Source organism: Mustela putorius, unplaced genomic scaffold (assembly GCF_011764305.1).
Source record: "Mustela putorius furo isolate JIRA1106 unplaced genomic scaffold, ASM1176430v1.1 tig00000083_pilon_pilon_pilon, whole genome shotgun sequence".
NCBI lineage: Eukaryota > Metazoa > Chordata > Mammalia > Carnivora > Mustelidae > Mustela > Mustela putorius.
The window spans coordinates 31,097,949-31,111,892 of NW_025421273.1; the positions used below are offsets into that span (position 1 = coordinate 31,097,949).

Genomic DNA, 13,944 nt, shown 5'->3' on the forward strand with positions numbered 1-13,944 from the left:
ATTTAATCGAGAGGAAGAAGAAAGGAAAAAGGACATGGAGGTTACTTGGAATAACTGGATGGGGCCATGGGACAACCTTTTTGGACTTCTGGAAAATCATCAGAAAGAACAAGATGACAGAATGTTAGAACCTGGTAGAACTCGAGGTTTATCTTTATCAACTTCTTTGCTTTGAAGGAATAAAACAGGAAGATGACTTTACCCAAAGCCTCACAGTTAGATCTGCGACTAGAATTCAGGTATTCTGATTACTAAGTGCTAAACATTTTCCAGAATATTTGTTATGGAAACCAAAGTGGGATAATTTCTTGCACAAAGCCTCTGCACTAGGCCCAAATCTGAGTTGTCCTGGAAGTTGTTAAGTGAGAGAAATGTAAAGTCCTGGTACATAGTAAGTGCTCAGTAATGTCCACTGGGTGAGTTCATGGAAAACAGCTGCTACAGTAAATGTCAAAGTGCTATCCTCGTGTCATGAAGAGGGGACGGCTTGGACTGTCTTGGACAAGCCATAGTCACCATGGCACCATCATACGACACGCCGAATGCCCGCACGGAGCTCCAGAGCACATGGTTGTTCTTCACATTTTGGAAGGTCATCTTCTGCATGGGACTCCTTCACATGGAACACACTTAAAGGGACCTTCTGACCACAGGTAATATCTTCCCGTTACTGAAATACCAATAAGGGGCTTTCATCCCCCTGAAGGATTCTTCGTTAGAATGCAGGAAAACCAAAAATCTTTAAGGTTGGGAAAGCAGACATTGCGTCACCTCCAGAGTCATTTATTACTGTATTTTCCTCTTCCTCGAGATGGTGAGCTCCTGGTGGGCAGAAGTAACGTCTGATTCATGCTGTTATCTTCTCTGGGCCTTGACAGGGGCCAGCCTCAGGTCTGGTGGACAGTGCCTCTCTGTGCCTCCCTCCCCAGAACTGCACAAGCCCCTTGAGGTCGGGGACATGGCACACACATCCATCTGTCCCTCCCTCTGGCACAGTGTGTGGCATTTGGTCAGCCCGGAATGGGTGTTTATTGAATAAACACATGGATGCATCAGCATATGGCTAGGAGTCAAACCATTTCTATGTTGACTTGACAACTGAAAAAGGAAAAGTCCAGACCCTAAATTAGGAAACTGTATGGTATGATCCAATAGGTTTTAAGTTGTTAGAGGATTAGGAATGTAGCAAAGCCATGAATCAGTGAGTGGTCACAGCTGTGGTTCTGAAGATGGACCTGGCCACGTGACTCCATGCCCTCCTTTGAAGACACTCGCTATCTGAGGGCAGCTGCTTTCTTTGGGCATGACATGGGGCCCAGGGGCTTCCACACCGAGACCAAAAGATTTTTGCTTTTCCAAGGCTGGTGAGTTGATGTCTTGTGTTTGGGGATGCAGAACACAGATTCTGAAGCCATAGTGCCGGGATCTCAGTCCCAGATCTCTAAAATATACCAATTGTGTGACCTTGAGCAAGTTAAAAATCCTTTCTCTACCTCGATTACCACATATATATACAAACAGCAATCCTAATGCCTCCCCGTGTGTAAATCAGGTAATACGTGCTCAATCAGTGCAAACTAGGAAAATTTCCTATTAGACAGTATATTACATTTCTCGAAGCCCATTCATTATGTTACCTCATTCAGTCTCTGGTCATCACCATTTCCCCATGAGATCAAGTAACTCCAAGGACACCAAGCTGATGACTGTGGAGGAGGGACCTGAATTCCATTCTCTGCCTCCTGGGCGAATGCTCTTTCAACCCATCCCCTGTTTTCCTGTGGCTTAAAACAAGATCTTTGTTTTTGACCGACCAGACTGTTGGGAGCCAGCCCAAAGGGGCACTTGGGTTAAGCTGTAATTCAATGACAACTTGCAGTACCTCTAGAGGCTGGTTGGCCATTTTTTCCAATCCATAAAATAGGGGTGCTTCCTCTAGACCGTTCTTGCAAAAGCAAAGAGAATTCAGGTGCCAAACACAAGACTAATGATTAAAAATGAGACCAGGGGGCTATTTCTGACTCTGTCTTTTCAGAAAATATCCTTTTCCATCAAGAGTGACCGAAGCATATACTGAATTTCTCCAGTTACAGACTCCTTGTTTGCCTGCACACCTATGGGAAACTGCTCCGGAAGCCTGATAAGAATTGCATAATTTCAGCCCAAATTGAGGGACTCTTACCTTGAACAACACAATGGCATAGTCGTATATTAATGCAGGGTCCTCAGTCTCCAGGGCGCCTTTGGCGTACCACTCGATCGCTGCCTCAGGATTCTTGGCCACGCCTTGCTGGCCCCAGAAAAGCATCTGGGCCAATCGTTGCTTCCAGACAGTAGCAAATTGAGAATAATTACTTTCCTGTGTAATGCTTAACATAAGGCTTTAAAAGGTGAAAGGACAAACCCAGTTCAAAATGTTTTCATATCAAGAACCAGGAATTAGGCAGACACATGACTTCTTCCAACTGGAGGCTAGAGCCCTGAAAGGTGAACTTGTGCAAATACAAGTCCTTAGCCCCAGTAGGAAACAATGCATGTCTGGACGTGAACGTGAATCAGTCTACTGCACCCAGGGCCAGAGTCGGATGGAACCTGGTCAACAATGACTGTCTCCTCTCTTCAAAGCACCTTTCTTTTGGAGGGTACATGCTGTCCCCTTAGCCTCATGAGTGGCCTGGAGGTGTGTGCACATCCGTATCAGAAGGTACTCATCTCCTCCCACCCCAGCATTTGTCCACATGGTTCATTCCACCGTGACACTCAAGACTGGGAGTTCTCTGGGGATCAGAACCTCACGATGTGATTTGTCTGCCTTTCTCCCTTTGGCCCCCACTCAGCAAAGCTCAGTAGAAGGTCGTGGAAGCTACACAACAAAGATTTGCTGAACAAGGACAGGAAAGTTCATCCAAGCCCTGGAGCACCTGGGAAATGACTGTGACCAAGGCATTTCCAGAACCAGGCACTGGAATTCCTTCCCGAGCTAGAAAGACTGCAGGCTAGGGACGGACGCCCAAGAAGGGAGCCGGAGAAATGTTTGTTAACATTCTGGCCCCATTCTGGACCCTTGTGGTCTTTCTTCCTTTCTGCTTCTTCTTCTATTTCCTTTTCTTTCTATCCCAACTCAAGGACTTACAACTTCCAGCAAAGTATCTCCTGACAATGCTAGGAAGGTCAGCACAGACATGTGGGAGACCCATTACTAAAGGGTCTCTGAAATGCTTGCTTGCCAATGCACTTGTCTTTTCTGTCTTCTTTCTTTTCCCCATCTCTGGGCTTCTGCCTGCTTAGCAGACCCAGAGGCCCTTCCCCACACTGTATGCTCATTAGGCGCTCTGTATGCTCATTAGGCGCTCAAAGCAAAAGCTAAGGCCATTCTTCAGGAAGCTTTCTCCCTCCCGGTTCAGTCTGCCTAAGCTGCTTCCCATCAAGGGTTTCTCTTCATAGTGCAGTCAAGGCAAGAAGTCAGAAAGAAAAAGTTCTCCCAGCTTTCTGCCCTTCCTGGTACCTCAGAAAAGTCCATCCAAGAAACGAGACATGCTCAAGAGCCAAGGTTGGTCCGTGGGTCATGCTTCACCTGATTTCTGTTACTCCTCTAGCTGAATTCATGGCTTCTTCTTGATACCCATCTAATCGCTCCTGCACCCCAAGATGCTTCTTTTTTATTTCTATCAGTGTCCTAAAGTGTCTGATGGTAGTCTTTAGGACAGATTACAAACCTTGCAGCTCTCTCTCCTTCTGGGTGCAGACTTCAGACTACACCGAAGTCAAGAGAGACCACGTGATTTACGCTGGCCGGTAAAATGTGAGAGATGGCTTGTGCCACTTCTGAGCAGAATCCTGCTGCCATGGCTATGGGAGCCTGTGTTGCAGTGACGCCCCTGTTAGCTCCACGGGGAGGGGTCTACGAGAGCACAGCACATGCTCACCCCAACAGACAGGTAGCGGGAGTAAGAAACTAACCCATGTTGCTTTAAACCAGTAAGGTTTGTTTCTTTGTTTTTGTTTTTGTTTTTTACTGTGGCAAAACCTGGGCTATTATAATCGATAGGCTTTCCAAAGCAGTGGACCACATTTTTACCTGAGCTGCCGCATTGCCTCGGGTGGCTTCATGCTTCAACCACATAAAGACATCTCCATCCTCTTTGGTCTGTACCTTGAGTGTTTCATCATCCTTCAGTCTAATTGTCTCAACATATGCCTGGAAAGGAAGGAAGGAAGGGGGACAGGGAGGGAGGGAAGAAGGAAGAAGAAGAAAGGAGAGGGAAAAGGGAAATGTCCAAATGACTTGGGCATGCAAGAGCCAGGATGTTACTCTTAAACTAGCAATTGCTCAAGTAAAAATTATACGAGTAATTGAAATATGAGGTGTGCTCACGATGCCACGAGATCAGATTCTTCTGAAATGAATGTATCACATCACATCTATCCAAATGGGCATTTTTGTTCCTATCAAAGCATTTCCCCTGGGAGGGCAAAATTTCCTCCACTTCTGCTTCTGCTGCTCAAGCTTGTTCAGAAGACCACTTTCACGCTACTGATTTCAGAGCCAGATTACACACAGCATCAAAAAGGGTAAATCAATATTTTCTAAGTATAACCTTGGGTTTTTTTCTGTTTTGTTTTTTTGTTTTTTATCCCAAAGTGTTATTATCCTGCATGACTAACCCTTTTTATTTAGCGGGCTCAGCTTCAAATGTCTTTTGGCTATTTCCAAAAATTAAATCTACCCTGGAAAAAAAGAGGGCATGTTCACTCTAAGGATGCGAGCAAGAATGTGCTAGAGGCTCTAAGGATGAACCCAAAGGGAGAGTTCACAAAATGTTTTGAATTGGCACACAGCCTCCGAGGTATCCGACTCCTCTGAAGAAAATCAGACTCATTTTGATGTGTAAATTTTGGCTGTTTATCAAGAGACCAGTTCTGTTGTTTCACGGTCTCTCCTTACACATAATGAACTCTATTTAACAATGCCATGAGGGGTACTGGAACGGGCTTCCCACGCCCTGCACATGCCACGGGCAGATGGTGAAAAAAATTGGATCTGCATGAGTTTGGGAAAGAAGCCTCAGAGGACAAGGAGCCAGGCCTGATTTCCCTTCTGACCCTCTTTGTTTGTTAGTTAAGAAACGTCCTTATATTCACAAACTCTGGCCTGCAGCCCCATTCCTGAAACTGGCAGGTCCCTTCTTGGGGCACGGGGGCGGGGTGGGAGCTGGAAAGTGGGGACGGTGCTGGAAATCAGCCCCCAGCAGGTGTCACATCCTGCTCAGTGTCTCACCTGGGGAGGCCACCAAGTGAAGAGTAACAGTTCGAATAATGACACCCACTACCTTTTACTGAAACCATCTCTGTGCCGGATATTTAAAATTTTTATTTCTCACTTCATCCTCACCAAAGGCTGCGACCCAAATATTACTGTCCTCGATTTATAGGCAAAGAAACTGAGGCCCCAAAGGTGAAACCATGAGCTCATGGTCCCTTTGTAGGGCAGGCACAGAAGCCAGGCTGGCTTAACTTCAAAGACAGAGTGCTTTCAGGCTCACCATAGTGTTGCCCTCTAGCAAGAAAGCCCTAGAATCCACTCTGTCTCCTTGACTCTGACAAGGGTGTGGCCAATGAGCTGGCGTTTCAGCTCCAACTCCATGGGACACTCTACTATCTGTCATGAGCCTGGAACTGGGCTGAAGCTTGAGTTATTCAAATAATGGAATTCCCAGCTAGAATTTTTTTTTTAACAGGAGAACTTGGGTATTTTGATTTTTGGTTGTTTTTCTTCTCCTCATTTTGTTTCTTTCTCTTTAACTTTTGTCACTCATCTATCCCAATAAGATATATCACTGATGTTTCACTGAGGATATATCACTGTTCTAAATGCTTTGCCCAAGACTGGCTCATTGACTCTTTGCAACCTTATAAGAATATCACTGCCAATATTCCCATTTCTCTGATGTAGAAACTGAGGCTCAGAAGTTAAGTAACTCATCCGAGATCATATATTTAGTTCTTCAAACTTAGGAGTCAAACTTGGGCTGGCCAGCAGTGGGGCTCACGGGCCTCACCACCAGTGAAGGGCTCATACATCTGAGAGGAAGCAAATGGTAGACTGTTCCGTTGTCTTCCCGGAGACATAGTGAATTCAATGTTCCGTTGTCTTCCCGGAGACATAGTGAATTCAAACAGTGTCATGAGGAGGGTCTGGGCAAAGGTCATGTTTATGGGGGATCCTGGGGCAGCTGGGCATAATTCTGAAGAAGAAGGAACACTTCTGTCCTTTGTATCACTGTCCCCTGGCCCAGCCCCTTCTACTAATCTGGGTCGTGCCATCAAGCTTTGCAGCAGGACGGGGCCATCAAGAGCACAAGCTTTCACATCAGACCAAGGGGAACTCTAACTCACCACTAACTACCCATGGGCCTTGGGCCACTAACTTTACTGAGCCGAGATTCAGTCTCTGCATCCACAAAACGGAGCTTAGCATGGTACTTGCTATATCAAAAGCATTCAACCTATCAGCCATTATTTTTAATAATATTTTTTATAATATAATTTTTATATTAAAATATTTTTTATATTTTTATAATGTCAGCAATTATTTTTTTATAATAGAAAGGCCTAGGTTCAAACTGAGGCCCCATGACTCATTTGCTGTGTGACCTTGCGCAGTTCTTTAGCTTCTCTGAGTCTCTCAGTTGCCTGCTCTGTAAAATGGGAGCTGATCTCATAGGGCTGCATGAGGATCAAACAAGATGGTATATACAGAGCTTCGCAGAGCGGACGGCATATGCTAAGCTCTCAGCAACGGAACTCATCATTTGTTAGGTCCTTAGTTCACCCTAACACGTCAAAGGCTGACAGCAGTTCAGAACATCCACCCTCCTGTGGACTTTGTGGTTCTGTGCAGCTCTCGGCCTTCCATTGTGGGGACGGTCTCTCTAGAGAATGTTATGCTTTAGAAGATGGAAGAAACAGAATCTGAGGAGGGGGCGGTGGGGTCGGAAACATTTCAGAGAGCTCATACCTTGGGCTGGGCTCCACTAGGCGCACGTCATGTGGACCCACTTACTCAAGCTGCAGTGACCGCGTGAGATGCGCATCATCGTGGCACCCACCTGACGGGTGAAAAGCTATACGGAGACAGTGGTGAGGAAAACTATCTGAGATTTCACACCCAGTGAACTGCAGACCTGGGACCCAAATGAGGCAAAACTGGTCCTGGGGCCACACCTTAATTGTCTGCCACTCCCAGGCAGCTGGTTGCTCTCCGTGGTGCTGGGGTCCCTATGGCTTCTCCTTGGTGCTGGAATCACTATGGTGGCCACTAGCGCCACATCAGAGCCACATGCCTGGGGCCTTCTGTGAAAGCCCACCGCCTACAAGGACATCCAATGAAGGAACAACCACAACAAGCAAGCAATGCATAGTGGTTCATTCATTCGAACCATGTTTTGTGACCGGAGAATGATGCTTCAGATGGAGACATCCCAAGCCAGGGAGAAGCTGTGCTGGGCAGAGTGACGGGGTGAGGGGTGGGGGCCAGAGCTGGGTAGAGGTGGCCAGGGACCGAGAGGCCCCACGCTGACCAGTGCCAGGATTTCTGCGGCTTCTGAGGGGTTCTGTTTGTTGCTGTGTTATAAATCAAGGTCTCTAGAATGAATATTTCAGATCCTGGCCTGCTGAACAGGTCAGAGGGGGCCCACTGTCTGGAGACCGTGCTGTCCTCAGAGCCCCCACATCCGGTGTCAGAGGAGACGCCACACTGCCCATCCCCCTGCTTTACACTCACTCCCTCTGCTCAGCCTGCCGGCTACAAGGGCCGTGCTCACACCGTATCAGCTGTCTGCCATTGGGCACAAGGCAGGGCAGATAGGAAGGTAGGGAGGGGTTGGGGAGGGCAAGGGAAGTGGTGGAGACAGGAAGAGAGGAGGAGAGAGAAATAAAAAAGAGACAGAGCAAGGGAAATGTGTGAGAGAGAAGTGGGAGGGAGAGACAGACAGAGACAGAGATAGACTAGATAGAGAGGAAGGAAGACAGGGCAGGAATTTGAAAACCTCGACTTTGCAACTGGGTAGCTTGCATTTTCCCGAGCCCCTGTATTCTCCAGAGTTGCGAGATACAACGGCTTAGCCAGATCCCCCTCCACCCCACCCTCCAGGGACTCAGGAGCCTACACTTAAACTGCCTGCCTTCGCTACTTCCCACAAGCCCGGTGGGAACCGCCAGTCAGAACCTGCCTCTCGGGATGTTTAAAGTCAGCTATCATGCCTGGCTCCCAAGAAGGGGTGTGTGTTTTCTTTGTTAAAATTTAACATTTTAGAGATTTTTATTCAAGTAAGAATGGAGTGATATCAGCTGTCCTTACAGATTCCCAACCAGGGGACAGAAAGGCTCCAAGTGAGAGGGGCCTAGAGCTCCTGGTGCTTGCGGTCCACTGAACACTGGTGGCATCAAATAGCACCAGAGAGTCAACAGGACAGTGTAATGACTCCACGTTTGTCACTGGATGCACCACACTCTTACCCCATCTACTGTCCCACCGGCAAACCCGTCGGTGTGTCAAGCACAGTGCTGGACATTGGGGTTTCAGATGTGAACAGACAAGGAGCTTGTGTCAGGGAGCCTACAATCTCCTGGGGAAGTCAGCTCTGTGACTCTGTCCTTAGCACCCATCCTAAAGGCAATCACAGGGGTATACCCAGGTACCATGTTCCCTCCATAACAGGACATCTGGAGGAGGAGGTGATGTCTGAGCCCAGGGTTCAAGTAGGGGGGTCAGCAGGCAGGAAAAGGGGAGTGAGTATGGAAAAGCAAACCAGGCAGAGGAGACCACACCAGGCCAGGAGGTGTGAGCAGCAGCCTGTGGCCAAAAGTATGGTGTCACCAGAGCAGACAGGCTGAGCAGGGATTATTGACAGCTGAGGCTGGAGAAACAGAAGGCAGATCAGGGAAAGCCTCCTATGCCAAGCGACCAGCTGAGCTGAGATCTTGTGGGTCAGCACTTCTCAACTCCAGCTGCACATTACAAGCATCTGAGCTTCTTAAATATGCTTGAACCACACAGGCTTGAACCTACAAGTCTGTATTTTTTTCAATAAATACAGTATTATGAATATCTGTTCTTTATTATTTTTTTAATAACACTTTTTGTCTAGCTCACCTTATTGTCAGAATACAGCATATAATACACATATACAAAAGATGTGTAACGGACTGTTTATGCTATCTGTAAGGCTCTGGTCAACAGTAGGCTATCAAAGTTCGGGGAAGTCAAAGTTATACGTGGACTTTTAAATATTTTTATAAAATTTTAAGTATTTTAAATAAAACATATTTTAAATATGTGGGGGCATCAGGGTCCCTAACCCTTACATTGTTCAAAGGTCAAACTAATACACATACACATACACACATATGCCCCGGCCTCTCCAGTCTGTCACTTCAAGACCACGGGGTGAAGCCTGAGCAGAGCTATTCTTTAAACCCCCAGGTGAATTGATGTGCCACCAGGTTGAGACCCTCGACTGTGGACAGCCTGCTTTGCCTCAATGAGAAGAGAATGGATGGGACAAATCCAGTGACAGAAAGACCAGTCAGGATGTGGATTGATTTGCTGTGGCCACCACAACAAAGCACCCCAGACTGGGCAGCATAAACCACAGACATTTACTTTCTCAAAGTTCTAGAGGCTAGATGTCCAAGATCAAGATATTAGCAGGTTTAGTTTCTTTTAAGGCCTCTCTCCTTACCATGCAGATGGCTACCTTTCCACTGTGTCCTCCTGTGGTCATTCTGCTCTTTTATCTGTGTCCTACTCCCCTCTTCTTGTAAGGACACCAGCCATATTACCCCAGCCTCCCCCTTCAATGACTCCATTTCAACTGAGTTACCTCCTTAAAGCCTTTACCTCCAAGGAGAGTCACATTCTGAGGTACTGGGGGTTAGGGCTTCAACGGGGATGGGAAAGGGTGGGCACGATTCAGCCCAGACCAGGTGGTTGTCCAGTGGCTCAGGGCAGAGATGATGAGGGACAAATGTCAGCTGGGGCAGCAGGATTGGGGATCGGAGAGAAATGGGCAGGTAAAGGTAGGAGGACTGTAACTGATGGGATGATGGGGGACAGGGCGGCTCCTTGGCTGCCAGCACCACAGACAGTGGCTTCGCCCATGGAGGAGTTTTGGGGGACAGAGAGGGGAGGTGGCGTGTTGCTGTCACAGTGTGTTAGGATTGTAGATGGGGGAACGTAAGAAAGAAAATCTCAGCTGGATAAGAAGGTCTGAGTGTCATCAGTATGTGGAAGGCAGTTGACACCAGGGATGTGGATGAGACCCCTGCCCCTCTAGCAGGTGCACAGTGAGGAAGCTAGGGACCAAACCCAGTGGACCAAACCCAGTGGACCAAATTCCCAGGAGCAGTGAGAATGAAAGAAACTCATTTGCGATTAAGACACAAAAACAAACAAAACCTAGCTGCTTCTTTCTCTTTCACCGGAGGCAGAGTCCTGCTAAATCATGTCACCATGAAGCGGATTATGAATAAAGAAGATGAAATGATGTAAACCACAAGTTACATAAAAGAGAAAATGAAGCAAGAATTAAGGAAGGAGTTACTGACGAATCCTTGGTTTGTTAATTAGAGGTCTGGCTTTCCGTATCTCCTCATTTGTTACATGCTGCTGGTGAATTAATAGATTTCTCAACAAAAGGACATTTAAATCAATGTATGACACCTGTTTAAATTCTCAAGAAGCCATTAATTACACATTCTTAAGAAAATGAGCAAGGATACAACTCTCCTAACTGTATAATTCTTATCTGTGATTCTTAATCACACGACTTTCAGCTGCAAGATGGACCTCCTCTCTTCATCTTCCCTGGTTCTGACCAATTAAACATTTTCTTTCATAATCGTAACATTGCATGTGCCAAATCTTCAAAAGAAAAGGAGCTTGTTAGCAACATGCCATTCCCCATTGCTAATTTATGCTGAATTAGAATTCTTAAAAGTATAATGTATACATAGAGGACATTATTAACACATTTAGGCTGAGTAGAATAACCACACTATGATTTTGGGGCTCTTTTTTTTGTACAGATTTTTTTTTTCAGAATAATTCCTTTCTAAAGAACAACAACAACAACTTTATGGATTCATAAATTAATTCCTGTCAAACTGAGGTCCAATTTTTCACGTAGCTTATATACACTGAGGGAATACATACAATAATGACAAGATTATGTGAGTTTATTCAGTAGAAATCACCATTTTCTGACGGAATTAGAATGGCTCTATAGATGGTCATTTGGTGTTTCATAGTTCGACTCAATTTTAATGGTCACTGACAGCATATACCTTTGAGTCATTTATTTTGAAACCATACGGTGGCCACTGTAGATTTCATTATTTCCTTTCTAGGTGCCATCCACTCCCAATCATCAAAGTGCAAATTTGCTGCATTATGGATTTCTGAGTGCAATCCAAGGGCAGCACTGGAGACCAGTGAGTAGACAATTTCCCAGTTAGCCGCTGAGGCTAAAGTTCCACGATCTTCACCTAGCCAGGCATATCCCCTGGGCTCACCGAACAGAAGCAGGGGCAATCAAGAGTTTATGGCCACCACTGGGGCCAAATACAGCCATGCAGCTTATGTACTATTTACAGTGCACAAACCCAGGTTTCCCATTTGCTCATATATTTTCCCTGGCAGAGACTATACGAGCAAATCCTGAAATATTTACTATCTGGCCCCTTACAGAGAAAAAATTGCCAACTCCTGGTAGAGGTGGCTTGCATTTCTTCTCAACTTGACCACCTCAAAGGCTATGACCATCAAAACCTCTTAAATCCTTCCTGGATAAAGAGCATACATACAAATACTTTTCAAGAAGCCAACCTCGCCATAGTCTACTCCCACGGAATGCAGACCTGCCTCAAGTAGAGGCAGCTTTCCTTGAATTCTTACACCAGCACTTCTGCTTACACCCTTTTATTCATGGTCCTCAAAACAAACCATCAGTCGATCCAATGTAACATGTTATGTATTTTTTGGCAGAAGTGAGTCACAGATATCTTGGCCCAATGAGTCAATAAGATTTGGAAGCTTACGGAACTAAAGGCTAGAGTTAGGTAACCTTAATCTGGCTGAGGCAGGCTTCAAATATCACCTGTCAGTCACCTGGAAGCACTGAGCTAACAAGGCTCATACGATGGGGACAGATATTTCTCAAGGTGCCCAGCACTGGGAACATAGCTGGGGATGGAGCTTGCTTCCTTACACCAGACCCTGCTTGCTGGCTGCACATTGATGGGAGCCCTTGGCTTACTGCCCCTGCTCAATTTGACCCAATCCCTAATATCTCCAGACCCACCCCCTTATAAGGTCTTGGAACAAAGAAAAGGTGTCTATGTTTCTGGTACACATTTTTTGCAAAATTGAAATCTGTCCAGGGCCAAACCTATTCTTCCCATGGTGGTTCTTTGGCTCATGAAGAGCTTTTCATGCATGGGTGTAGGAATATTCCTGCATCCAGCCTAAGAACACAGCCAGGAAATATGAATTGGAGAGTGCAAGATAGCTTTTCTCTCCATTCAATTATGCGCATCCTCTGAAGACCTGAAACTGAGCCGGCCACAGGTGCAGACGCTGTATAAAATTGTTCAGGAAGCCCCCGTAAACAGGCTATAACCATCTCCACCCACTTCTTTATCTTACCTGATCTCCCTGTAGTGTATGCTGGTCAAGGGGTGTCTTCGTGGCAATGTTGCTGTAGTAGGCATAGGACAGCTCCCAGTCCAGGGGGTAGTTGTCAATACCCTGGTAGTGTTTGTATCCAAGATTCATTGAAGACAGCCTCTCACTACCCTGGCCTCCTACCAAACTGTACAACATGCCCTGTTAGGAAGAAATTTACCAAGTGTTCACAGGATTGTAGAAAAGGTCATAAAATCCTCACACTTAAAGGTCATCTGGCCCCATTCCTATATATGAACCTAGTCATTCCAGAAACAGGTTAACAGGCCTTTAAAAATATTTTTTAGGAAAGAAACCACAGCAACTTTCTAATGGTTTACAAATTCTAGCTCTCTGTCCTTCTTAATGCTTAATATTATGATTCTTTGACTTTGGCCCTTCCCTCCATGAAAACAGGGACTGTCCCCTGATTTCTCTCATAGAATCTTTTTGTGTATCTGTCAACTGTTCTAAGGATTCCTGGTCCTCTTCACCTACCTCACCTATGACAGATGATATGAATAGTGGCCATGTCCTAACCTTACATTCTCAGAATGTTAGTGTTGAGAAGGGTCTTTGGAGGTCAGCTGGTCTAACAGCCTCATTGCAAAGTAGAGGAAAGAGGGGAGAGAGAGACTTGAAGTCATGTGTCTATGGCCCACCAGCCACTTTGTGACAGAGACAAGGCTACAATCTTCTTCACTCTTCTACCTTTGTGGGGGACTGCTTGGGGACTCAGGAAAGCATCCCATCAGTCACAACCTCCAATAAGCCAGAGACATACAAAAGGCAGTCACATAGAAGGAACATGGAACTCCTTGGGCAGATTTAAACAACATAAATTTCTTCAAATCCAAGAAAAACAATCCTGTGTGCAGACTTGAAAACGTAAAGTAATCAGGAACCACTTGCAGCACTTATATAAATGGGATCGCAAATGTGGCAAATGGCGTAATTAATTGGGTCTCAGAACCACAAAGGAAACAGTCTGCTATGGCTTTTGAATTGATGGTAGAAGGCTGGTGGTCCTTGCTTAGAGGTCCAAATGACTTCACTTAGCTCACTAAGCTATCCAGTCATGCTGGATAATGGTCCTACAGCCAAAAGAGTTAAGTAGTTAGAAGAACTGGGTGAGAGGCCCCTATTCTTGAAGGAGTGCCCCAACTCTTCCTTAGAGTACATCGTCGTATCCCCCAGCTTGTGTCCAGAAAGGAAGAGCC

At 45.9% G+C, this 13,944-nt stretch overlaps 1 protein-coding gene across 2 annotated transcripts in view; it reads right to left on the reverse strand.

Annotated features, from left to right (window-relative positions):
- SEL1L3 (SEL1L family member 3) overlaps positions 1 to 13,944 on the reverse strand; it is a 113,802-nt gene that overhangs the window by 47,742 nt on the left and 52,116 nt on the right. For both annotated transcript variants that reach the window (XM_045076193.1, XM_045076189.1), the window contains exons 11-13: positions 12,707 to 12,886; positions 4,079 to 4,198; positions 2,183 to 2,323 (exon numbers count right to left, since the gene is read on the reverse strand). In XM_045076193.1, the coding sequence (XP_044932128.1) occupies positions 2,183 to 2,323; positions 4,079 to 4,198; positions 12,707 to 12,886 (441 nt within the window). The remainder of the gene's footprint in view (positions 1 to 2,182; positions 2,324 to 4,078; positions 4,199 to 12,706; positions 12,887 to 13,944) is intronic.